The 27,598-nt window shown below is 37.5% G+C and overlaps 1 protein-coding gene and 1 long non-coding RNA gene across 3 annotated transcripts in view; one reads left to right on the top strand and one right to left on the bottom strand.

Moving 5' to 3' along the window:
- LOC141350249 (uncharacterized) overlaps positions 1-27,598 on the top strand; it is a 144,732-nt gene that overhangs the window by 3,686 nt on the left and 113,448 nt on the right. The window lies entirely within an intron of this gene.
- Positions 1-27,598, bottom strand: part of kiaa2012 (KIAA2012 ortholog) — a 46,886-nt gene that overhangs the window by 5,814 nt on the left and 13,474 nt on the right. Inside the window, exons 7-26 of one of the 2 annotated variants that reach the window (XM_073855040.1) lie at positions 27,117-27,277; positions 23,642-23,828; positions 23,334-23,452; positions 22,354-22,531; positions 22,099-22,263; positions 17,691-17,852; positions 16,466-16,597; positions 16,049-16,126; positions 9,272-9,339; positions 7,174-7,260; positions 6,898-7,044; positions 6,347-6,434; positions 5,717-5,808; positions 5,455-5,547; positions 5,210-5,290; positions 5,061-5,127; positions 2,434-2,638; positions 1,473-1,659; positions 1,260-1,374; positions 159-595 (exon numbers count right to left, since the gene is read on the bottom strand). In XM_073855040.1, the coding sequence (XP_073711141.1) occupies positions 159-595; positions 1,260-1,374; positions 1,473-1,659; positions 2,434-2,638; positions 5,061-5,127; positions 5,210-5,290; positions 5,455-5,547; positions 5,717-5,808; positions 6,347-6,434; positions 6,898-7,044; positions 7,174-7,260; positions 9,272-9,339; positions 16,049-16,126; positions 16,466-16,597; positions 17,691-17,852; positions 22,099-22,263; positions 22,354-22,531; positions 23,334-23,452; positions 23,642-23,828; positions 27,117-27,277 (2,849 nt within the window). The remainder of the gene's footprint in view (positions 1-158; positions 596-1,259; positions 1,375-1,472; positions 1,660-2,433; positions 2,639-5,060; positions 5,128-5,209; positions 5,291-5,454; positions 5,548-5,716; positions 5,809-6,346; positions 6,435-6,897; positions 7,045-7,173; positions 7,261-9,271; positions 9,340-16,048; positions 16,127-16,465; positions 16,598-17,690; positions 17,853-22,098; positions 22,264-22,353; positions 22,532-23,333; positions 23,453-23,641; positions 23,829-27,116; positions 27,278-27,598) is intronic. The other variant, XM_073855041.1, reaches the window with a different exon arrangement.

Raw genomic sequence — 27,598 nt, 5'->3', positions numbered from 1 at the left:
TGAATATGTGATCGGTGTGTACGCCCCATGAGTTTCTTGCACTATAATGCATAATGTATAGTTTATTAAAACTGCATTTCATTACTATACCTAATGATTAGCTTAATTTAAAGGACCATAGTGGAATAATTGAATTCTCAGAAATATTCAATACTCACCTTGTTGCTTGACTCAGATTTGAGGGGGTCTGAGGTAGGATGTTGTGGTAACTGAGGTGGTAAGTGGATAAGGGACAGGGGTGCTGGACTGCATGGGCCACATTGGGCAACTGTTCCCACTGAGGTTGTCCTGCTCTGTGAGAGTCTGTGTGTGCTGGGATGTGACTGTGCTGTAAGCTGTGAGTACTGGGATCTGTGGGTGCTGTAAACTGATCTGGGAGAGTCTTGTGCTTCTTGCATCTCTGTACAGACCGAGTCAGCATCCGTGTCATCCCCAGTTTCAGTGTAGTTGTGCTCTTGTGAAACACTGTTGTCCAGTTCATCATCCTCTGTGTTGTAGGGTGAAACCTCTCTCTCATAGGTCTCATAGGTCTCTCTCTCAGGCTTATCCACTTGATTTGCTACTATCCGTTCAGCTTCTTGTGGCCGAGGTTTTCCTAAAGCGTTACATTGAAATCACTCTTTGTTACTGATTTATAATCATTCACTCCATAAACTAATAAATCCTAGTTTATTTTCAACCCAGCATTGGGTCAAAAATGGACAAATCCAACCTGTTCTGTTATAATTTAACTTACTGTATGCTGGGTTGTTTTAACCCAACTGCTGGGTAGTGATCGTTGTTGAAGAATTACCCAAGAAAGCTTTTAAGAACAGTTTACATAGAAATCCATTCTGTGCATGCCTTTATAAATAAGGCCTTTTAAAGGTGCAGTGTGTAATTTTTAGAAGGATCTCTTGACAGAAATACAAAATAATATACAAAACTATATAATCAGAGACCTTTTTATAATGAACCGTAATGTTTTTATTACCTTAGAATGAGTCGTGTTTATATACATACACACAGGGTCCCCATAAGTGAAAGTCGCCATTTTGTGCCGCCATGTTTCTACAGAAGCCATTAACGGACAAACGTCTTTTACTAAGTTGTTTCCGACGATTACATGTTTTTCCGGTGGCGGCTACCGTAGCTTCTCTATGCGTTTCAAAAGCGAGGGGTGGGCAGTGGACTGAGCCGTTGGTTGCAATTTGCAACCTCATCACTAGATGGCGCTAACATTTACACACTGCACCTTTAACATCTCTACACAAACGTACCTACAACAAAGGCTGGTTGACTTTTTTTCTTCTTTTTAGCCTTAACTTTTGGGTCCTGTGATTCTGTAAGCTCTACCTTCTCTTCCTCAGTCATTTCCTTATTTTTCTTTTTCTTCTGGAAATGAAAAAAAAATATATTGGCAGACATGAAACTGCAAGCAGATGAAGAGATGAAGGCAGATGTGATGTGATATTTGCTAATACGTAACTCACTGGCTTTGAGGTTGCAGAGGTGTCGTTGAAAGGCCTGCTATTCTGCGTTTCATCATCTTTATCAATTTGAACAGTCTTCCTCTTTGGTTTGCCAGTTTGCTTTTTTATCTTTTTATGTTTCTTTACGTTCTCCAGCAGTTTGTATTGTGCGTCTTCTGTCTCAACTGCATTCTTAGAATGACCCTTGCTGTCAAAATCAACAAAAGATATCAAAAAACTGACAGGAAGTGTCAGAAACTCAGAAGTCGGGTGTTGCGGTTAAGATAGGCCCAGTCGGAGTGAGAAGCGAGTGGGAGAGATTTACTGATAAGAGCTCAGATGTGAAGGGATACCAATTTAATCTCCTCTCAGCTTTCTCACCGCTCACAGGGGCCTGAGAAGGGTTTTGCTTGAAATTTGAGCTGTAATGAATAAGCGCAAGAGAGCAGGGCAGATGGAGTGACAAGACGAGGCGAGAGTGGAATGCAAACAGGGATTCGACAGGATATTAATGAGTCTCAAAACCCATGGAGCCAGGCTGGTCGACCTCTGTGTGACCTATGACCTGAATCCGCAACCTGGTTTGTGTATACCTAAAACACAACAGGAATGCAAGCAAGTTGATGATTAAAGAGCTGATAAAGTGGTGGAAAACAAGGGGTGATGGGGGGGGTAAATCTAATAAGGTATTCTGGAAAATTAGAAGGACATTTAGAATTGATTGGCCAGAGATGATGACAGAGTCATATGTTTAATAAGAAATCATTCAACCCTCTTTGATAAATGCTTAGAAGGACTATAATTACACATTATGAATACTATACTAACTATAGCCAAATTTTGTTACCATTTTGCAACAAAAAAAATCATTTATGTGGGAAACAAGGGTTACATGTGCACTGCATGCAACCATGTCAATCATATTACTTACTAAACCTACAAATTATTTTATTTTATAAACACAAACACAACTGAGACTCACGGTGCCCTCACGGGTAATCCTGTCTGGATATCTGCCTGTCCATGAGTAGAGAGAGATTCCCCTGGTGTATCCGTTGTGGGAGTGAATTGTGTTGATTTTTGGCTGATAGCCGGGGCTGCACCTTTGGACTTCCTTGACCCAAGTGTCACCGCTGTTTCCGGCTGTAAAGTTGTTGTCTTTCTTTGCACTGCAGTGGTCCCCTTCCCTAAAGAGAGAATCACATTGCTTAACTATACCTTAACTATACAGGAGTGTTGTAAGTTTAGATAAAACATCTGAATTGGGGGTTGGAACAAGTGAGAGAATTGGTAGCTTTTGGGGGTAGTCTACTCTGTATGATCAGTTGCTAAAGAAAGTTTGTAAACCCTAATTTCTTATAACTTCACTTTTCTCACGATTCTCAAGAACTTTGTTAATTTTGGACTTACAACCCCTGAACATTAGTTTAACATTAGTTTTTACAGGTGCAAAGAATTATGCTTCTAAAAGTTTCAGATAAGTGTAGATAATCTTTAAATTCAGTTAATGTTAATTGTAGAGTGATTATGTATTCATTTTATTTAAAGAAAAAAATTAAAATTAACACTACATTTTAAGTAGCCTAAATTAAAAAACCCGAATATGTTTTGGTGCAAATTGCTGCCACATGGATTGACACTACTTTATGGTAATGTGCTATGACGCGGTTCTGCGGCAACCAATCGAAAGGCGGAAACGTTTGGTGGCAACCAATCAGAAGGCGGAAACCTCCCCTTGAGAGGATTCCAGAGAATGAATTCCAGCGTCAGAGCGTTTTTTGATGCTCTCGGTGGCGCCGTGAACGTCCATCGTCCAACCAACCAAGTGTGGTTGTTTGGACGCAGCCAATGTTTTCCCCTGTGCTAAAAACCCTTTCGGAAGGGATAAGATCCGGAATAAGATCCTCTTTTTGGTACTAAAACAACGTCAAGAATGTGCGACAAGACTCTTAACGTTGTTTTAGTACCAAAAAGAGGATCTTATTCCTGCGCACTGCTCTGCCTCACTCATTCTCGTTAGTTTCTGTTTATTTCTGTCTAACTTCTCTGCGAAAGCATCCACTGTACCAGTATAATAATAAATGTGACGTCAAGACGTAATCGTGGCCGCTGTTATTGTGTGTTGTCCAGAGAACTGACGAGACTGCTGCTGCGTCCGAAACCGCCTACTTCCATACTATAGTAGGCGAAAAGCAGTAGGCGAGACGAGTAGTATGTCCGAATACATAGTATTCCAAAAACAGTATGCGAAAAGTACCCAGATGACCTACTACTTCCGGTTAGATTTTGAAGCGTGCATACGATGGACACTTCACTATCCCATGATGCCCCAGGAGTGGAGTTATGCAAGAAAAAAAGCGAAAGCAGCAATGGGGCCATTTTCACGGTAGTATGACATGATGACGACATATGTCACGTGATGTATCAACATGGCGGATGTAGTATGTCCAAATCGCATTCATACTACTTGGATTCATACTATACAGTACCTACTGTTTTAACAGTCAGTAAGTAAGTACTTTATCTCATTCAGTACCTACTGAACAGTATGCAGTTTCGGACACAGCCTGCGTCTTTCCTCCTTGAAAACATAATTACCTGAATCGTTGAAATTCTGGATTCAAATAGTTTGGGGTCAAATCGAGATCACAATCTTTTAACGATTAATCGTGCAGCTCTACATGCTACGTTGATCTTTTTAGATCGGTCATCACCAGCATTTGTTGGTTTGTGTGTTGTTGTCCACACCTGACTTTTAACTACCTTGACCAGCAAGACTACTGTGGTCAACTGTCTGTGATCTGCAAATTGAGATCTGCACCATTTAGTGTAGGGTTGCAAGATGCAGTATGCATATCGCTGTGGATTGCATCATTGCAATAACTAATACTTCAACAAGTTATGAATAATCAAAGTTTTAGGTTGATGCAGATAGCAGGGAGATTGGCGAGAAAGAGAGAGTGATACTTTCTTTTCCAAGAATGTGAAACGTATGTTGCTTATATGTGACCCTGGACCACAAAACCAGTCATAAAGGTACATTTTTTGAAATTGAGATTTGTTTATATATCATCTGAAATTGGAATAAATAAGCTTTCCTTTGGTGTATGGTTTTTTAGGGCAATATTTGGCCGAGATACAACTATTTGAAAATCTGGAATCTGAGGGTGCAAAATTATCTAAATATTAAATAAAATGCCTTTAAAGTTATGCAAATGAAGTCTTAGCAACACATATTACTAATGATAAATAATTTTTTTTATATATGTACAGTAGGACATTAAAAATATCTTCATGAATGATGATATTTAAAATGTTTGGCATAAAAAGCGATCATTTTGACCCATACAATGTATTGTTGGCTATTGCTACAAATATACCTGTGCTACTTATTTTGATTAGTTGTGTGGTCCAGGGTCACATAGTTGTCAGTTTTTAAACATTTTTAATTATAAATTAAATACATTTTACAAACATGAAGTATTGATTGCATATTATATATCACATTATTTCCCTAATTTTGTGTGTTCTTCACTCTTTGGAAATGGAAAGGTTTAATGGCTGAATTTTATACTATATCATAAATAACTCATTCTGTGCTATGTTTACCTCGTCTGCCGGGCCGATGAGTAATAGAGTGACTTTGTTCCTCTATTGTCTCCTCAGGTAAATAGACCTTAGAGACAGAGATTGAGCAGATTAATGGATAACTCATAATCTCATATTAAACAGTGTACAGGTGGAATAAGAGGACTTACCTCTTCATTCTGATTTATTTCATTGCCAGAGCTTAAATAAACTTTCCTCTTGGGATAAGTTTGCTTGACATGGGAATCGTTCTATACACACGTAAAAAAGTCACGTGTTTGATTGCAAATAACCCAAAATCAGTCATCACGAAATTCAACTGTGTCATGTGATTTGTTAGCAGCAGATGTTTAAGTTTCATAATTATATTAAAGCATGCTAAATGGTATACATGTGAAAGAAAAAAAAAACGTACCTGTCCCTCCTGAATTCTTTCATTGTCTGGGCCTAAATCATTATCATTCCTTTTGGCATTAGTCTTTTTTGTTTTGGGATTGACTCTAAACCCCTACAGAAAACAGCACCTGTTATTGTGATTTCAACTGAATTGCATATCCTGTAGGTCTTACATTGTCTGAAGATGTTGTATGATTTAGAGATTATACCAAGACTTCCTGGTCACAGATGTTGAATCGTATAATAGCTTGTAATAATACAGGTGAAGGAAGAAGACTTACCTGTTCCTTCTGAATTATTTCTGTGTCAGGGCCTAAATGTTTCTTCCTCTTGGCCTTAGTCTGTCTGGTTCGAGAACTGATCTTAAACATCTAGAAAACAGCACCTCACATGATTTATTAATCAACTATTACATGGTTGCAGTATATCTTTGGTTACATAAAGGTTCTTAAAGGGCACATATACATTTTTACAAGACATAATATAAGTCTCATACATAAGATTTGATTCCTGTGAATACAGTCTGAGACAATAGTATCTTTAGTCGCATTAGTGCTACAACGTGCTAACAAACACATTCAAAAAAAAAACTTTTATGTAAAATTAAAAAGGTCGGCGAGTGGCCGTGGGCAGGGCTTTGTTAGTGTGACATCACATTAACAAGAGAATCAAAACAGCATGTCTATTAAGACTGCTCTGGTTTAATGGGAATGTTAAAAGGAAAAGTATGTGTTTTTTGGGGGGTGGTTGTGTTCACACACTGCCAACACATATTTATGTCCAAACACCTTGTAAAAGTTGATTGTGTAATATGTGCCCTTTAAGAGTAGAGTTTCAGGCATTTAGTTAACCTTTGCCGATCTTATAATGGTGTGTTAAAAGGTTTACATGTGAAAGAGATTGACTCATCTGTGTCTCCTGATTTACTGCATTGTCAGAAGAACCAAAATAATTATCATCGTCCTCTGCGTTATTTGCATGAGCATACACCAAAAACACCTACAGAACATAAACACGTTGTCTTTGTCCCATTTCAGACATACTATTAATATAATCAATATATTTATAATTTATTATTTTGGAGAAATTTTAGTATTTAGTGTTAAAAGACATTTTAAAGTATTTAAAAAAATGCATTAATGTTTTATAAAATGTTTTAATAGTATTGTTTTTTTTAAATGCTTGACGCAGAATGCTTAATTATATAATATAACAATGAAATTGTTTTTGTCCTTTACTTTCTATTTAACCCTGTTGTGCTTTAACAATTCTCACTTAATTTTTTTATATTTTGACATAATTTTGGGAGTCATGCCATAAGTGTTTATAACCTGCTGCTCAAACAGAAATGGCCTTGATCAGTATATTAAGTGGTTATGCATATATTGGCCTGTTGGTCAGCTTTGTAAATTAATTTCAAAATATTGTGCTAAATGGTGTAGTTAGTTGAAAATGTACTCACCTGTGCCTTGTCACAGACTTCATTATCAGAGCCTAAATATTCCTCCTCATCTTCCTCCTGTTCCTTGTCTTCCTCATCCTGCTCCTCATCTTCATCTTCCTCCTCTTCCTCCTCTTCCTCATCCTGCTCCTCCTCCTGAGTGGTGGTCTTTATAGGTGTTAACAGTAAATACATACAAAACAACACTACCTTCCCAATTTTATTGTCACAAAGTCCTTTGAGGTCATGAAAAAGGAATTGGGCTCATGATATTAGCATGTTAAAAAGAAAACTAACCCGTGTCTTTACAACGTTGTATGATCCCAAAATTTTCTCAATCCTCTTGACTTTAATCCGCTCTGCAGGTTTATTGACGTTAAACACCTACAGAAAACATCATCACACAAAACCAAGGCTTTTCTTGTATTCCAAGCTCAAAGACCATTAAGGCTTTCTGTTCACAAAAGTTGAAGTTCAGGTTAATATCCTGAAGAGAAAATATCTCATTACTTAAGACTACAAAGTTCTTTTTATACATTGCTCTGAACAATGCTTAACATCACTGGAAAGTAAAACATCCATGGTGCCAAAAAGGCACTTAAAGGAATAGTTCCCCCCAAAATGAAAATTCGGTTTTAATTTACTCACCCTCATGTCGTTCTTTATTAATTAATTTTTTCTGATAAATGATGATAAGCACACAGCTGGTGGTAACCATTTTACTTCATAGTAGGAAAACAAATCCCATGGAATTTAATGGGAACGTCAACTCTGTGCTTACATTTTATCGAAATATCATCATCGTCATTTGTCACAATAATTCTGTGTTTGTTTTTCCTACTATGACAGTCAATAGTTTCTACCAGCCATGTGCTTATCATCATTTATCAAAATTTCTTCTTTTGTGTTCATCATTGTCAGTTTTTTGGTTAAACTATCCCTTTAACTATCCTTTAATTCTTAAAAAAGAAGTAACAAATATAACAAACGTATCATTGTTTCTCAATTAATAACTATATTTGATCAACGCATGCTGAGTATAAACTTTACTCAAATAACATTCGGGAAGCGTGTTGGCTTTTTTATAACGTTAAAGGTCCCTTCTTTCTGTGTTTTTTGAAGCTTTGATTGTGTTTTTTTACGCAATTCTGCGATGACGTCACGTTGGGGAGAAGTGGAGAAAGCCTCAGCCAGAGCCATAGAGATAGATGAGACATTTATTGCTGTTTAATACTTACGTATATAATCATATATACATCATAGGAAATATATAATGTGGTATACTGCAAAGTTACCATGCTAATTATTATTTATGATATATGTGGAGATAAATAAAACTTCGCAAATCTGCTGATTTGATCCATTCATGTCCTGACCATCAGGCTAGAGATTTTTAAACATCCTTAATCCACACTTACTAGTCTATCAAATAATATCTCAAATATATTGTTTTATATTGTTTATGCGATCATAACGAATCATACAATCATTTTATACGCAGAAGCAGCGGTCAGCAGCTGCAGCACACTCGGATCCGACCACATACATACTGCATTTAAACAGGCGTTCGGCGGCTTTTTACATCAAATGATGTCAAAGGCTATGCCATTTGAGGAGGAACCGCTCATTAATCACCGTATTTTTATAAATCCTGTACATGGTTGGACCTGCCGAGCAGGTTGAGCACTTTTATATACTTTGTTGAGCAGAGAGGCTGCACAGTTTGACCAGCGGGCTGCGGGAACCGGCCGGACATCACGCCGCCAGACGGTGTTGCTAATATAACTCGAAATGTATAACTATTATCAGATCGGCCCACCGGGAAAGTCCCAACTCTCCCGATTGTCACTCCGCTACTGATCGACCCCGCGAAGAGATGTGACGTGCCTCACTCAGCTTCCAGGATTTGACATGCTGTTTGTGCTGAAAATCGCATAAAGTTACACCCATTTCAGGCAGGATCATGGACCCCCTCAAGCCAGCACGCACGAGTTTGTTAATTTTTGTTTACTTTCTACACAAAGTTATGCTAACGTTATGCTATCTGGCTGTCTGCCTATCTCTCTATACTAGCCTATCCGTCCGTCCGTCCGTCCGTCCGTCCGTAATCTGCGCTATCAGAACTGTACTTTACTCGTCTTTCTATAGTCATTCTCAATGGTCTCAAGGCGGCTTCGGTAAATTCTCTCCCCAGCGTGACGTCATACAGTGCGTTGTGGGGGAAAGGAGAATCATTGCAAACCGCTGTACTTTTTCATATTATCAACAAGCAAATTGCACAAATTTGTTGAAATATTTAACCTGCAACACGCCCTTTAAGTGTCCCTCACTCTCAGTGATATACTGTAGTGAGAGGTTTGATGCTTTAGGTGAAATAAAGGGTTGAAGGTCATACCTCATGAGTAGACTCTAACTGCTCCTTGTCAGAAGTAGTTGCTTCTGTATTATGTGTGGTGTTGTCCCCTGTTAATAAATTAAAAGCTTTATGAGAATTTTGTGGTAGTTCTATGGTTTAATAAGAAAGCCATTCATATTTTATATTTCCTGACAACAGTTTGGAAACTGTCTAAACTTAGCTGCATAAACCAATGACATGAGTTTGGTACGAGACCATCTGTTTGACCAATGAAACCACTGGAACATCTTGTTCTCTGATGAGTTTATTATTATTCTAAAATATGGAAGAAAAGGCAAAATTCCACCAGGGGGCAGAAGTAAGTCAGGCCCATCCCAAGCACGTTTACCCAAAATTCCTTAGCAGCCAAGTTTTTCAGTGGTCCAAATCTATACACAGTAGCATGTTTACATGTCCACTTCATTTCTCAGTCATATGGTATATCTTCTTTTTAAAGAATAGTTCTGTTGGTACTGTGGTATTAGTTAAAGTTGTAGAACAAAGTTCTCTGGTTGCAAATGTTGATTGTCATCATCTCACTGAAATCCAACATCAGATATCCGGCAAATATACTTCATCATTAAACTGTGATGCAGTGAGCATGTTTAGTGCCGTGCTGAAGGATCTGCTGTTTGCTTTATGCCTCTCTCTGGTTCAGAGCCTGAGCAGCTAGCGAGTGGCAGTGGACACAGAGCAACCAGTTATTTTTCACCAGCCAATGGTGGTTTATTTTTCAGCAGATCTGTCTGCTTAATGGGTTCCAACGCTGCTTTGATGTCAATGAGGCGTGTGTAGACTAGATAGACAGGGGGCAGGGAAAGACCCTCACATTTCTGTCTGTAAGACTCTGTGAGCGTAGCAGCGACCTCATCCTCAGGAGAGAAGGGCTGCATTTTTTTCACATTCTTTGTGTGTTTGTGAGTAAGACCTCTGCTCCATCTCTGTACACCCCATACACCCTTCCTCGCCCTCTGATCTTACCCACCTAACAACAGCAATCATTCATCCTGCATGACACAAATCCTGCGTAAAAGCAAGAAAAACACTCTTCTTGTTGTTCTCTTTCATTTTTTCATTCGCTCTCTTTGTATCTCTTTTGTCAGAGCCCCTGCTGAACTTTGCCTATACTGGGGTTTAAACTGGACTGGCACTTGTATTTTCACATATTTATTCAAATCAAACACAAGCATACATCATATTTAGGGCTGGGTATCGATTCAGATGTTCCAGATCAATTCAATTTCGATTTTCAAGCTATCAAATCGATTCGATTTCCGGTTCTCGGGTCGGTTTTTATACTCGACTCTCGATTCAACTCATTGAATATAGATTTAATACAAATACTATATTAATAAAAAAATAACAGTGAACAGAAATTTACAAATGGGTAATTAATAAAAAGTAATTAAAAACCACAACACTATTGTTGTCGTCTTGCTTCCGAAATCTAAAATGCTTCCATACCTCTTACTTTTTATGTGAAGGTGGCATCAGTGTCGATGAAGCACTTAAAACCGCCATTTTAAGCACTAAATGAAAGAATGACAGGCTCCTTGGTAACATCGCGCAAGGCAAAAAAGAGGGTGACATCTAGTAAAGAAGACTAGTAATTTGATTAACGTTAATCTTACTTTTAATGTTTGCAGAAAAAAAAGAAAAAAACATTGATTCTGCTCTTTGAGAATCGATTCTGAATCGACCACATTTTAAAAACGATTAATCGAAAAATCTTTTTTTTTTCCCCCAGCCCTAGTCATATTATAATCAAACACAAAACTACATATTCAATTAAACGTCATATTATAAATGATACATCATATTATAAATATTATAAATCTTACATCAGTGTTGGCTCCGCTATTCTGAATAACAGTGGTCAAATTGGCATTTAATATGTGTTGCAGTAGTTGACAACGCTTAGGCCCTGTTTACACGAATACGCGTGAGGGTGAAAACGTAAAAATATTTTATCTGATGTGCCTTTCGTTTACATGGCGACAGCGGTTTTGGGGCTTAAAAACACAAAAAAGTTTAACCACCCTCCAGAGTGGAAATCTTAATAACGCTCTACCGTCGCGTTCCTGTCTAAAGGGTAAAAACGCAAGTCTGCTCATGGTGGCTATCGTCGCGTATGGGTTTATGTCACAGCATGCGCCATATCAGGAAACTAACAACAAACATGTCGAATTATTTCCATACGTCGGACCTTCAAGTTGCCATAGCAGCTCTGATAAATATACGAGAGTCTTTCCAGCAGTTGTAAGAAATATTCACAGCTAGTGTGGACTTGGTGCTGTTGTGTGTCAGTGCTTCACATTGCCACCTAGCCGCCTGGAGTGCATACTACATTGAATATCACACACTTTTGCATCACCATATGCACGCAGATTTCCCTTTCAAAACGCTCTTATAAACGCGGAAAAAAAAGTGATAACGCAACGGCAATTTTACGTTTTCTCTTCAGATCGTTTCAGTGTAAACGTAGCCTTAGACTTAACAGCCTTTTTATGTTAAACAGGAGACTGCATGCTATAAATTTTGTCAACATTTTTTCTTATCAGAGACCCAAACGCCTCTTTTGCCATTTAAAAACTACTGTCAGGATTAACTAAAGATACGCAGTGAAATATTAGCAGTGATTTGCGGATGACCTTATTGCCTGTGCATTTCTAGAAGTTACCCTTTCAGACACAAAATTTTTGGGAGGAGAGTATTTAAATGCGTGACAAAATGAGTATTAAAATGAATCACGCAACATGATTTTACATTTGCACTTGTCAATTTACTGTTATTTGCGCCATTATTTAAAGGTCCACTGTGTGGATTTTTAGTGGCATCTATAGTGGTAAGACTGCGCTGTGAATTGCAACCAACAGCTCAGTCCACAGTTCACTCCTCTCTTTCGAATCGCATAGTGAAGCTACGGTAGCCGCCACAGGACAAACATGTCATCATCTGAGACAACGTTGTGACAAAACGCGCTCTGTAGTGCAGTTTGTCTATTTAGGGCTACTGTAGAAACATAATGGTGCGAAATGGCGACTTCCATTTAAGGGGACCCGTGGTGGTGTATGTCGATAAAAACGTCTCATTCTAAGGTAAAAGGTCTTATAGTTATAATATAGTTATGTATATTATATAGCATTCCTATCAAGAGATCATTCTAAAAGTTATACACTGCATCTTTAATATCAATTGCATTAATCATTATTGAAATGAGATGTTGCATCTGTGTAAATTATCGGCCAATTGAACAGGAAGCTGTATATTAGCCTTAAACCAAATAAATAAATGCTTCTCAAAAATAGGGCTGTCACAATTATTGAATAATCGTCTCATCGCGATTGTTTGACCTCATCGCGATAATTTCTGATCACTGCAATGATTGCACATCTCTCTAAAAAACACAAGGGGGAGCTGCAGCGCCTGTATAAACAAGACAGTATCAGATGGCGCTCCTTAATTGCAATGCGAAACATAGCAAAGCCATTCAATACGGTGGAAAACAGAATTTTCTTGCAGTTTTTGAAAGATATATTCATTAAATAATTACTTTTAAATATGTATTATGTGTATTAATATTTACTGCCAGGTAAACCTTGCAAAAGATTTAATTTAAATAATCACAACAATGTGTGAAAATTATTTCATGAACAAACAAAAAATGTATGAGAATTAAATGTCAAACCAATAAAACAAACAATTAATCGTCATTATTGTCACAATTTATTAGGCAATTAACCATCAGCCAAATTTCATAATCGTGAAAGCCCTACTAAAAAAACTAGTAGGAATTGAAAATGAAATAGACTTAGGATTTAAAAGCATATTTTTTTCTCTTATTTTTACTTTTTTATACTGCTTGTAGAAGCGCTGTCTGTAACAAAAACCCCTCATCTCCAGCATTCCAGACAACCCAGAATGCTGTGGAGTAACTCTGCACACTCTTTGCTATTTTCAGTGAACTACTTGTTAGCACGGTGTCAGCGTCAAGACAGGCGAGCATAAAACATCTCAGAATAAGGTTAACATAAAGGGCTGTCTTCAGTATACAGTCAATGGATGATTTACCAGCAATGAATGCAATGTCTGGCAATTCTGTAGACCCAACATTGCTTAAATAGGCTGCTTCTTATTTTGTTATTTAATCTACATGTAAACTAACACTATGAAACCAATACCAATTGCTCAGTTTGACATTATAAAAAATACTTTTATGGTGGAATGATGACATTGGATGGTAATACCATGATGCATAATTGATAAATTTTATGGTACTGGCTGATTAATAATTTAAAATACCATGTACATGGTGATCAATGAATACTATTTTTATATTAAATTTTTTTGTTATTGTGGACCTTAACCTAATAGTTTTGTATCCCCCCACCCACAAAGACGGATTTCAACTTCTAGATGGTCTTCCTATACAATAGACCACTGGGTTTGGTTGCTTTGTTATTGTTTCATGATAACCATTTGCTCAAAAAGTATTTAGAAAGCATGTTTCAAAAGAGGCCCAAATAAGAGGTAAGGGTGAATGAGACGAGAACTCATGAGAGATGGAGGAGGGGGTTCGCTGGACCGAGGAGGGTCGGTGGGGGTTGAGTTTCTGACCAGTGACAGGATAAAGGAAACAGAACAGTTCCAGAGGTCGGCTTGAGAAAACACAGCCTCTGTCAGTCACACAGACTCCTGGGCCAGGATTAGGCCTCAGCCTGAGGGGGGATCGGGTTTCTCTGTCCGGGATACCTCACTACTACAAACCACTAGCAGATGTGGAGCAGCCAGCAGAACAGTGGGAGGGGGTGGTGTGCCATTTAAATGCATGTTTGTGTTTTGATGCACTGTACTATTTTTCACTCGTAATTAAGTTGTTGTTGTGTGAGATGAGTTATAAAAATGTGATGCATTTTTTGAAACAAAAAAGCTACTTTGGTGAACTCGTACCACAGTCCGTACCAGTACTTCAACAACTACAGCTGCAATAGCAAACACTGAACCAAACAGATAGAGAAAAAAAGAACTTTAAGTACAAGATTAAATCAACCTATACTCCAACCCATATGATTGTTTGGTTGTTTGTCCATTCCTCCCAATAATACCCAACAGATGCGTTTAAAAAATGAGCATCTCTACTGGCAGAAGGTGAAACTTGATATATATGGGTATATAATATTTCTTTAAATGCTGTTTTTTCCACTGTATTGAATCTGATACTGTCTCATTTATACAGCTGCTGCAGCTCCCCCTTATGTTTTTAAGAGAGATTTGCAATCATTGCGGTGATCTGAAACATCGTGATGAGCTCAAACAATCGTGATGAGACACTTATTTAATCATTGTGACAGCCCTACCTGTGACTGTACTTTTACTTTAGTGGTTGAGAACTGGTTGAGTTTAGTGTAAGGGTGGGGTTAGTTGCTCCAAAATATCTTTAAAACCATAAATATTTATGAAACTATTTTTACATTTTACAAATGCAGAAAATGAAATGCGTCTAATCTTACATATAATGCAAAAAACAACAACATTTAAACGTAACCACAGGTTGTATAAGCTGCTGGCCGCTAGAGTGCTTTAATCGCTTACATGTACCTTGACGTCGTAATATGATGCTTGCACAAACAAACTATGTGGTTGTTATTGTTTAAAGATAACTATTTTTATGTGAATATCGACTTATCTCAGATCCACAAAGAAAGCATTGAGCTGTAAAATGATCTAAAGAGGATAGCTCAGATAATTTTGTCTTGAAAAAAGTAAAAGCAGACTTTGTAATCTTGGCAAACGGGTGATTCTCTCTAAATTAGACTTATGAGGTGTCATGAAACATTTTGATAAAAAAAGTAAATGCAAAAAGTAAGATTATCAAAATAAGAAGCATACAGTTACAAACATCTCTTCATGTACTATTTTGCACATGATTTCAAATGACATCATACATACCGATTTTGTTGTTTTTTCCACATTAAAGGGGAAATTTTTTATTACAGCAACATGTCCATGACTGGATTTGCGTTCTTTGACATGGAAATATTTATAATTAAAAAATCTAGAAAATAAAAAGCTTCAGTGCATGTTATACTATAAACATTTACAGTAAAGAAACATGTGGTATTTGGTGATCATTGGTAAATGTAGAGACAATAATAAGGAATATAAATGTGTCCAAGAAAATTTTTCAATCATTGTTTAAGCCCTCAAGGAACTAACATTTAAAAAAAATTGTTGGAAGGGACATAATTGACTGTGACACTAAAGATGGCTACCAGGTATAAGCAGTTCTTATTTTTTCTTTCCAGATAAAAGTTGAAATTTTGTTTGTCATAGTACCTAGACAACTTTTTAGTTCTCAGTTTGTAAAAGCATATATTTAATGTAATATCATGTTGCGCTAATGATAATTTTTGATGATAATTAAAAAAAAAAAAAATTCTATAGGAAATATTTTTTTTAAATCCTCTAAAAATAATGGTTAGTAAGTTCAGACCTTAATCTTACATGTGCAAAAAAAGGCTTCAAGGGCTTTTAAAAAAATCTGATGCTGGACACCTTCTAAGTCTGGATTTGGTGAGAATCACCCAAACATGTCCACAGTATTGTTCACAGACAATTAAAAGTGTTCAGTTGAGTTTTTTCAACCCATGGTTGAGTAAAATATAGACAAACCCAACCGTTGGTTAAAATGAACATAGAAAGTGATCCTATTTGACAAACAAGACAGCATTTTTGCAACACAAATATTTTCCAGCTCTGTGGCAAGGTAACACTGACCTTTGTTTCTTGTATGGTCTTGTATAAGAATAGTCCATGGCTGTTTTAGGTCTTCTTCAGAAGTCACAACCTTGAGTACTAGAGACAAAGAAGAACATTATTCATGTTAACATCATCTCTGTGTCATGCAGACCTTCTACTTTTTTTTATTTCTCTATTTTTGTTTCGTCTGCTGTCTTTCCCCTACAGAATAAGTTTGACCTCAACTCCCACCTAACACCTACTGTGTCCTTGCAATAAACAAACACAGACTCCCCTGACAATTAATCACATTTTCAACATTTTAACCCTAATAATACACGTTGAGAATAACATCTTTTAAACGTTTAATGTGGTCCAAGCGAAACCAGTATAGGCATTTCTGTGTTCTGTGTTTATTTGGTTGAGCATAATATAAAACCTTAAAGCTTTGATTACCGTGGCCTTGAGTGACATCACCCATTATTGGGTGGTCCTCAGTGTCAACCACAGGATCCCAGAGAGACAAGCGTATGATTTCACCATCAGGACCCATTATTAAGGTGCCTACTGCTTCGCCTGTCTGCCTTTCTGAAAACACAAAGATTCGAGTAAGACGTTAAGGATGACAAATTGGAAGAAGATTGTGCTCACCGTGTCCCAGAGGGATTTAAACACTTTTATCAACGTCAAGCCAATAAAAGATCAAACCAAGAGGCAAACTTTTTTAATTTTAGATTTTTGGTTGTAATATAATATAACCAATAAATATTCTCAAAATTAGGAAAGTGGAACATAATGATTTTCTGGTTACTCTATGTTTAAAATATGTTTAATATGTTTTAAAAAATTGTTAGATATTTTATCATCTAATGTGGTGATATACACATGTATACATTTTATGCATAACAGTACCTTTTTAAAGGGCAACAATATGTTTCTAAATATTGACTCAAAATTGATGTTGCTTTATCAAGTTAGTCACATTTGTCGGGGGAATAAGGTGACTACACTGCAAAAATTATTTTCAAGAAAAAAAATTCTTAGTATTTTTGTCTTGTTTTCAGTAAAAATATCTAAAAATTCTTAAATTAAGATGCTTTTTCTTGATAAGGAAAACGACCCAAGAAAATAAGTCTAGTTTTTAGACCAATATATCAAATTTAAGTGACTTTGTGCATAAAACAAGCAAAAAAATCTTGAACATTTTTCTTAAACACTAAATTCAAGAAAAATAAATTAAAAATTGCTTACCCCATTGGCAGATTTTTTTTGCTTGTTTTATGCACAAAATCACTTAAATTTGATATTTTTGGTCTAAAAACTATGCTTATTTTCTTGGGTCGTTTTACTCATCAAAGAAAAAGCATCTTATTTTAAGAATTTTTTGATATTTTACTGAAAAGAAAAATTTCTTGAAAATCAGTTTTTGCAGTGTATTAATTGTAATTTAACTTTAGTTTATAAATTATACTGAAAGAAAGTTAGCTCACTAAAACTGCATCACTTGCTTTGCATTAACATGAACTCTTTCATTGTTTTATATAGTTTGACTTAATAAATGATTAACCTTTGACCTGCTTGTCACCGGCAAATTGTGCCTTACAGTGCCCGGCTAATGGATGGCTCGCTTTTTTGGCTCTCCTAAAATATTTGAATAGGCTTAATGAGGCACACTTGTTACCTCTGAGCTCCGGAGGGAGACAGCCTCTGATGTTTCCTGTCTGTGGTTCTGTCGTGTCTGTGGGGTCATGAAGGTTCTGACTGTAGACGGCCATGGAGCTCTGTTTACCTGGACCCCTCCGGCCCACCAGGGGAGGCAGTGGACCTATGGGGGGCTGTTGATCTGATAAAATAATTTGACTTTTCAGTAGTAAAACACACACAACTACGTTTAACACCAGACATCTGTAAAGTGAATGCCACTCTTAACACAGAAGTTTATTCCTTGTGGCATGTGCTGTGTTTCCTCTACCTCCTCTTTGACCCTACAGCGCAGTGCAGGAAGTGCACAGTACATCGTTCTCAGATGGCCTTGTTTTGCCTGAGCCCCAGGGTGCTTGTGGACAAGTGAACCTTAGCCTCTATGTTGTTATTTATCATATCAGATGCTGAGATCTCCCCAGCACACTGCTGTTTTACTTCCCCACTGCTTTGGCTGCTGTAAGAGTGCATTTAGCTTCAGCCAAGCACAGTCTGAGCCACACATGAGGAGGGGCTCGGGCCTCCAGAGACGAGCTGTGCATTTACATCAGTGCTGTTGCGGGCATTGACTTTAGCCCTGGAGATTATAGATTACTGGTGCTCTGTGTGAGGATAGTATATGTGTGAAACATAGACTGTAAAAAAAGATGGACGTAGTGTTTGTGACCTCACCCATAGGTTTCTGAAGATCGTTCTTAAAGTAGGGGTTGCCTGCCGTCGCCATCTTGGCCACGCGTCACCGCGCATCACTCGCAGATATCCGAAAATGGGTAAAGAGGCGAGACGTGGGTAAAGCTGAGGTGACTGGTTGCTGAAACCTAGCTCATCTAGTGACGGCAGTGGCAGTTCAACCCTCACTCAAGTGGCCATGCCCTTAATTATGCAGAACTTTAAGGCTTAATATAATTTAAACGGATGAGTTACAAAAAAAATTCACCCACCTCACAGTTGTCATGAAGGGCTAAATTAGCTATATAGACCAAAAATAGTTTTTGTACCAGGCTGTAAACATATTATTTTCTACTGTAAAGTTGCCCATTTTAACATGGAGGTCTATGGTAATTGACTCCCTTTTGGAGTCGAGATAAAAGGTCAGCATTTCAGTATAGAAAAAAATGAAAAACATGAATAATTATAAAACATGATTTGTATCAGATGGCATAGTGATCAATGCCAACTTTAAATTGCTTAAAAAATGCCATTCTTTATGTCCCACTTCTGGCATTGACCAAAATGTCTGCGATTTTTCTATCATTTTCCAGTAAAGCAGTAGTTTTTTTCATGCATTTGGTGTTTTTCATTGTTGGAGTGCAAGGCTTCCTTTTGAATTTTTGGCCTCAGACACACTGTTGCTAAATTCAGTTGTCACTTCAGCGTTTAACACTAAAGCCCATGTTATAGTCGTGCGTAAGGTCTACGCCGTAGGTTATCCATAGCCTGAGCATAGCTCTGCGTATCCTGATGTGCACCTCGCCAAATTTTTAACAGCGAGTCAGTTTTACGCTGACCGCAAGTGCTGTGATTGGCCCACTAGAACCCCTCCCATCAGGTAAAAAACTGCATCATAGGTATTTCCATTTGCGACGGTGAGAACAAAGATGGGCGAAGATAAGGAGTGATTTAACTCAAACTGCAACATAAGTTGCTGTTTATTTGTACTTCCATCACTGCTGGTCTTCTCAAAAGCAAAACATACACAACAAGTTGCTGTTTCGTTTTCATTTGTGGGTTAAACTGGGCAAGCTGCTTCTCTATTAACGGTAGCGCTGCTACTGTGGTTACATGTGGGATACTTCCTACCAGCGGTCTACATGTGTGTTTTTACGTCAACGCAGACGACGACGCAAAAGTATATATGAAAAACGACGTGTAACCTACAGTTCCTACACCATCGCGGTTACGCCGTAGGACCTACGCACAACTATAATGAGCCTTCAAATCCTGTTCTGTACAGCAGTGGTTCTCAAATTGGTGTCCGGGGCCCCAAGGGGGGCCGCAAGATGGTGCCAGGGGGCCCCAGTTTTATGACATTTTATAAAATACATTAATTTATCATGAATTCTGTGAAATTAAACCACAAAAATAAGGCAGCACTACTTTGTATAATTTAATGTTTTGTTTAATTAAAATATGAAGTTTTAGAACTGTTTTGTCATAAATTTTCTTTGGGAGGGCCGCGAAGGAATGCACTGTACACAAAGGGGGCCGCACACTGAAAAGGTTTAAGAACCACTGCTGTACAGTACTCACACAGTTCAGTAATTTATGTGAGCAACAACTGCATTCTACTACCCAATTAACTCAAAATACAGGTAGTGACAACTATATTTACAGACCAAACTGAACAACTAGTTAATAAAGTATTTAAACGTGCATCATGGACATGACAGACTCAATCTTCTTAAAAAACTAAATGCTAAAGAGGGGAAAAAGTCTTCAGTATGCGGTGCAGAGGTAAAAGCGTTTGTTTATGTGTGTTGCCAGATCTTGCACATACGGTAAAAAAATTAACAAAAACCCCATGATAAATCAAAATAAATCCAAATGCTTTGCCTCAACGACCAAAATATTGGGACTGCCACTTTGCCCTTTTAATAACACCATAAACTTGATTGCATCATGAGCCAAAGCCATATACAGTTATATATAAGCCACAATGGTATTGATGCTGAAAAAAGACGTAAACATTAAAACACTGTAAGACAGCACTCTTTAAAGCAGCCTCACAACACACAATGCCAAGATGGAGGTTTATTAAAATTGCAGAACATAACGCTGTAATATGATTTTGACCAAAGCAGTAAATGGTAACCACGCAAGACGACAGAACGTTGCTATGGTTACCTCTGTCAATCATCACATTTTTGGTAGTGAGTCTTGTTCCAAACAGATGGAAGGAATGAACATTTAGGACATTCACTCCCGCATTTAAATGCGGTTGTCTCTCTCGAAACTTTGAAGTGTGTACTGGGCCAAAATTGTCAACTTCACCCATAAGAATATAAATAAAGTGAGATGATTTTGGTAAATTGTTAAAGGAATATTCCATTTTCTTAAAAAAACAAATCCAGATAATTTACTCACCACCATGTCATCCAAAATGTTGATGTCTTTCTTTGTTCAGTCGAGAAGAAATTATGTTTTTTGAGGAAAACATTGCAGGATTTTTCTCATTTTAATGGACTTTAATAGAGCCCACATTTAATACTCAACTCAACACTTAACAGTTTTTTTCAACGGAGTTTCAAAGGACTATAAACAATCCCAAACGAGGCATAAGGGTCTTTTCTAGAGAAACAATTGTCATTTTTGACAAGAAAAATAAAAAATATGCACTTTTAAACTACAACTTCTTGTCTAGATCCGGTCGTGATGCCCCAGCGTGACCCCACGCAAAACGTCATGAGGTCAAGCGGTCACAGAGGACGAACACGAAACTCCAGCCCAGTGTTTACAAGTGTTGAGAAAGAGGACCGTTCCTACGTTGTTGTATGTCAACTGATACTAATTAATGTCTTTGTGTCAGTTTATTGTTTAAAATGGTCCGCAAATGTGCGTTTCATATATGTAACACGTGACCTCTCTACGTAACTTTGCATTTACGTTAGGTCACGCAGGAAAGGACTTAGACAATAAGTTGTGTTTTAAAAGTACATATTTTTTATTTTTCTTGTCAAAAATGACAATTGTTTCGCTAGATAAGACCCTTGTGCCTCGTTTGGGGTCGTTTGTAGTCATTTGAGACTCTGTTGAAAAAAACTGTTAAGTATTAAGTGTTGGGCTCTAAGTCCATTAAAATGAGAGAAATCCTGCAGTGTTTTCCTCAAGGGACATGGTTTCTTCTCGACTGAGCAAGGAGAGACGTCGGCATTTTGGATGACATGGTGGTGAGTGGATTATCTGGATTTTTTTTTTAAGAAAATGGAATATTCCTTTAATGTGAGTTGTTAAGTAAAACATTGTTGTGAAAGTACTTTTTACCAACAAATATTTCTATAAAACAATTTTGGATTTTGTGTTTGTCTTTAGGCAAAGACCACTTGATTCCAAATGATTGAGTCATTTCGATTTGTGCTTGAATGAAGACTCCAGGTGTTCTTACAATACATTTTACAATAATACTATTGAGTCTGTTTGTTATTTTACATGCTTGACACTTGATTTTGCTTTTCAATGCTTCAGTTGCCTAGAACTAGGCATAAAAGTTTGATATTTTAAAAATGCACAAAAAATGATTTGCTGTGACATACTGTCAAATTTCATCACGCTATCTCCGCTGTCATAATATTCCTATCTGACAATGATTTTAGCATTTTCTCTACAGTATGTGTATAGGATCGGCAGCCATGCTGCATTGACCCTGAATAAGAAATAAAAAATATAATTACCTCTTTTTTCAAGAGCACTGGACCAAGCAACATGCCCTAGATCCATCTCTATAATTCTGCATGTGCTGTCAGAGAGAGGGTCCTGTCTTCTTTCAGGGAGCTCTTCTGTAAGCTCCATGTCACCACAAGACTTATTGTCTTCAATGAGGGTCTCATGTAGTTCATCTAAAGTACATTAACGTTACAAAATGTTAGGCATAATTAATTCAAAAAGCTGTATGTATTGATGATAAGTCACATTATAATATTGCCCACCGTGTTGGGCAGGGGGCTGTAGGTGTTCTTTTTGTGGAGGCAGAAGGAGCAGGACTTTCGTGTGCACACTTTTTTCTGGGTGGTTAACATATGTTGTACCGGGTGTGATGTCAGGGAGATTCACTTTCAGTTCTGGTGAATCTTCACAGCTCCCCATATCATTTATTTTTGGTTTACTCTAAAAGACAATGAACAATTAAAATCATAAATCTGACTGAATTCAACTGACTACATAAGGTCAATACAATAAAAGTAATTTTTTAGGGTTGTGTCAGGTTAAAATGGAAGAGCACAGATGCAAAACCCTCTAAGTGCATCTGACACGTTTTCTTTTACAGTAAATGAGCATGGGGTGAGGTTTAGAGGCTTTTGCATCTGAGCTCCTCAATTGTTGTTTAAGGTAACAATTTACGCTTTGTTTGTTTGCTAATGATTGCATACGTTTATTATTGCTGATGTTGTCCGATCTTTATACCTAAAACCAGTGGCGACGGGTCACTTCTTTTTTCAAGGGAGGCACAATGCGAAGTTCGTCACAACATGAATGTAGCCCGTCATGTGTGTGGTTCGTAATTTCAAAATATGTGTTCGCCGCGTCGAGTGAACCTATGTGCATCAAGTTTCTTGTCAAAATAAGTAATAAAATGATAAAAGAGACTTGCGTTTGCCAGATACGCACATAATCTCATGCGTAATCAGAGTTTACTGTTAAGGGAGTGTCTTGTGTGTATTTTGTGAACGTGAGCGTGTCTTTTATCATAAACGGTTTTGATGCATGTGCAACAGGCACTTATTTTGACAAAACATGTGATGCACATGGTTAACATGATGCAACAAACACATATTTTGAAAACACGAGCAACACACATGACACACAATATTTTGAATTTGAACCCTTTGGAAGAGCAGTCATGTGCCGCCACTGTCTAAAACAAAATGATCTTTTCCTGTATTGTAATAACCAAATATTTAATTCTTACCAAAGTGCTGATGTTAGAGTCGACTGGTGGGTTAATGGGAGGTAAGTAAGAGATGGTGAGGCTGGGATCTGTTTCTGTGGTCACTCTCCTCACTTTAGTCTCACCTCCACAATGTCTGACTGTAGCAAACAAAGATCGCACAGGTCTTACATACTTTATATCTACAACTTCTTGTTTGCATCTAAAAATCGTATTACTCAAACACTAATGGCAGCTTTCGATCTTAGAATGAATGTCAAAGGATAATGAATAAATGAATCTTTTGGTGTGATTTAGTTCTCATCTTTATGAAGTAAATAAAATCTTACTCTGGCGAAATCCCTCCATGTGTCCACCATAGTAGTTGAGGCGTGAGAGTGGGCAGCTATCCAAAGACGAGTCCACATACACTGACCTCAGAGTGCACATCTCTTCAACACCACTCATATTCTTCATCACTCTGTGTTTATCTTGACCGTTAGGATCTTTAGGATGGTCAGTCAAATGTGGGAGAATCTGGTAAATTTCAAAGTTATTGCTTTTGAGTACAAAATTAGCACACCAAAAATTGTGTGTTAAAATTCAGTCATTATTTACTGAAATTGAAGATTTAAATAGCTTTATCGACATGTTAAAACATTGCCAAAGCATGCATTAAATAAAAATATTTACAAATAAATACTAAAGGTATAAAAGAATATATAAGTCTGTAAAAAATAGGGTGTAATAAAATACAATTATTGTATTTTATATATTATACAATGGTTTGGTTATTTCCTGGTTTTGGTTCTGTTCCACGTGTCTTCCTTTTGTCATGGCAGAAATTGACTTATACCTTGCATCCAGGTTTGAGCTTCTCTTTTCTCAGTATGTATGGTAGTTTGTCCTTTTGCTAAATCCGATTAAAGTCTTTGTGGTGGTTAGTGAATTGGATGAAAAATGTGGACATGATGTTAAAACGTGCAGTTCTGTTTCTACTTCATTTTGTGCAGTGTGCACACCAGTGGCAGCCGATGACTTCTTTTTTCGAGGGTGCTCGATGCGAAGGTCGTCACAACATGTATGTAGCCCATCATTTGTGTGGTTCCTTTTTTCAAAATATGTGTTCTGCTTGTCGAGAGATCCTGTGTGCATCATGTGTCTTGTCAAAATAAGTGCCTGCTGCAGATGCTTCTAAATGGTTTATGATAAAAGAGGCGCTTGCGTTTGCCAGATACTCGCATAATCTCATGCGTAATCAGAGTTTACTGTTAAGGGAGTGTCTTGGGTGTGCAGCAGGCCCTTTTTTTGACAAGACACGTGATGCACACAGGATCGATCTCTCGACGCACAGAACACGTATTTTGAAAAAAGGAACCACACACATGATACTCCGAACACACATTTTGAATTAGCTCCCGTCAGATGAGCAGTCATGACTGTGAAGTGTGTACACAGTCTGTACACAGTCTGTCTTCTTTTGGGAGCCAGGTTTTTCTTTGTCTGCCTGTCTCTGTAATCAAGTACTGAGTGTTTCCATCATCAGGACTTTTCTTAGTTTAGGGTCTGATACTGTGGTTGATTATCAGTAAATACTTTAATACATACATAACTTTAATATGGGTCTAGTTATACTGTAAACCAATGCTTTTTAACACTCTAAAAACAAACGGTGCTATATAGCACCAAAAGTGGTTCTTTGCTCGTAATCATAGAAGAACTGTTTTTAGTGGCATATAGCACCGGTGAAGCACCTGTGTAGAACCATATGGGGGCCATATAGCACCACTATAGCACCACATATGGTTCTTCATAGCACTATGTGGTTCTACACAGCTATATGGCACTAAAAACGGTTCTTCTATGAATACGAGCAAATAACCACTTTTGGTGCTATTTAGCACCGTTTGTTTTTAGGATTTTTGAGTTTGAGAAAAGTACTGTTCATCATGACATTTGTCCTGGCTCTTCTTGGTGCATTCATAACAGTTCATAAGAAAATTCATTTGTGATGTGATTTGTAAAGGAATTAATGGGTTGTTTTTTTGTGAATCAATTAATCCAGTTCGCAACATCAATCTAAATGATTTATTTACAAATCAGATTAATCTGGTTAGACTGACTTGATCTGGTCACAGCAGTTAACATTAAATTGAATAAAAGATTACCAGGGATTAACAACTTTAATATGGTTCTTTTATAGTGGAACCCAGGCTACAAAAGTCTGATTTATGGATGATTTATATAATTTTTGAGTTTGAAAAAAGCACTGTTTGTGTACCACAGAACAAATAATCATGATGATTAGAATATCACCAGGATGGTAGTGAATAATAGCACAAGTTTAATTTATGAAAGAACTATTTATTTCAGAATTTTTTAATTTACGGTTACTTTTAGTTAGGAAAAACCCAACATGATCTCACAAAGTTGCGTGGTATAGTCACAGAATGTTTTTCTCATTTATCCGTGTTATTGTCATGGATCACACATTTTTCCGTGCCCTTACCACGGACTTTCTTTTGCGTGTCAGTTTCACGTATTGGTTACTCAATTGTTTTTCCTATTTTAAACCATTTTCGTGTGGGTTTGGAGTTAGGGTTATGATGTCACTTTAACTATTGGTTTATACAATTTTTTTTGCCGGATTTTTAAACAATTGTCGCCTGATCTTAGGGTTAGAGTTGGGTTTGGGTTAGGATGTCATTTTATGTTACAGAAAGTCATGCTAACCCCAAACTCACGTGAAAATGGTAAGAAAATAGGAAAAACAATTGAGTAACCAATACGTGAAACTGACACGGAAAAGAAAGTTTGTGGTACGGGCACGGATAAATGAGCAAAATATTCTAAAGGTTGGAAAAGACCTATAGACTTCAACAATATAATCAAACTCACATGTAAAATAATCTACCTTATGTTATCCTAAAGCATGTGATACAAAAGCCAATATTTCACATAGCAGTTTATTACGTCAGTAACAGAGATTAAGCCGAAAGTATACTAGGGACGTCCGCGTATGCGCGCCGTCCGCATGACGTCATTTTCGTCATCAAGAGGGTCTGCGGCCGGCCGCGCGGACCGTCCGCGTGCAGCCCAAAATTTGAGACCGCGCGGACACTGCGCGTACAACAGCGCATGCGCGTGGAAATATTTAGACAGGGCACTCCACTATAAACAATTATACAAAGGAAATAGACCGCATTTGCGCACACACTATCGTTTTTCTTATTTACCTTTTAATTCTTCCAAGAACAGAAAGCCCTGGAGCATGTTTGTTTGATTCCTGTCCTTTGTTGTCTTCTTGTTTGTTCTAAACTGTGTTTGCAATTGTGGTTTCAGTTACTTTTCTTCACCTATCCTAATGTTTTAATGTACTGTAAATGTCTCCAAATCAGTGCTGTTCTGACAGCCTGTTAGACTAATAATTTGAATAAGAAATCATTTGTATTGCGTATAGTGTCGAAGGCGGCCATCCGCGTGTAGCCGCGGGGACTATACTCGGAAAGCTGCGCGGACGCGTGCGAGCCGGACGCGGAAAAAAAGTATACCCGGGCAAAAAAAAAACAACAGAGAAGAAAAACAAGTGTTTACATCTAGGTAGACTATTCCAAGTTTTTGATCTTATGATGCCAGAAGCATGAAAAAGCCAAGAGAAGTATTGTTAAGTAATTGTCATAAGTCAGTAAAAGATCTGGTTGGGCATTGCATCAGAAGAGCAAAGGTAATGGGTTCGGTTTCCAAGTAACATGCATACTTTGGATAAATGTATCTGCCAAAGGCCTAAAATTAAATGTAATGTAAATACACAGTAATTGGACTCACTGTTTGATCCTTTGTCTGATCTGCAGGTTCTGCCTGTGCAGCTTTTGTCTCAGAGATTGGACTCATGGGAGCTCTGCATGTGTCAGCCTCTGTCCCGAGACTCCGTCTTATCTTCACGTTTGGCTGCTTCTGGCTTTTCGTCTTAAAGGTTATTTGTTCATCTGAAATTATAAATATTTTTATTTCGGTATTTTTTATGGTTTGCATATGGTGGTGTGTTCTCAATGACAGCTTTTCTAAAATTCTTTCTTATTATATTCCTAAAACAAGAAATAGCCCAATATATCGCCGCGATTTACAGTATCGCGTCACGTTGCACCACAACTCCTGTATCGTGATACATATCGCATAACGAGATTCTTGCTGATACATAGCCCTAGTGGTTTACATTTTAGGAAGCTTGTTTATGGGTAGTTTTTAAAGAAAGTTTTTATATGTGGGATAAGCAAAATTACAGACACAATGTTATCAGCCCCAACATG

This window comes from Misgurnus anguillicaudatus, chromosome 17 (assembly GCF_027580225.2).
Source record: "Misgurnus anguillicaudatus chromosome 17, ASM2758022v2, whole genome shotgun sequence".
Lineage (NCBI taxonomy): Eukaryota > Metazoa > Chordata > Actinopteri > Cypriniformes > Cobitidae > Misgurnus > Misgurnus anguillicaudatus.
Note: the sequence above shows the minus strand (reverse complement) of the source record. Positions and strands in the feature narration are given on the sequence as shown.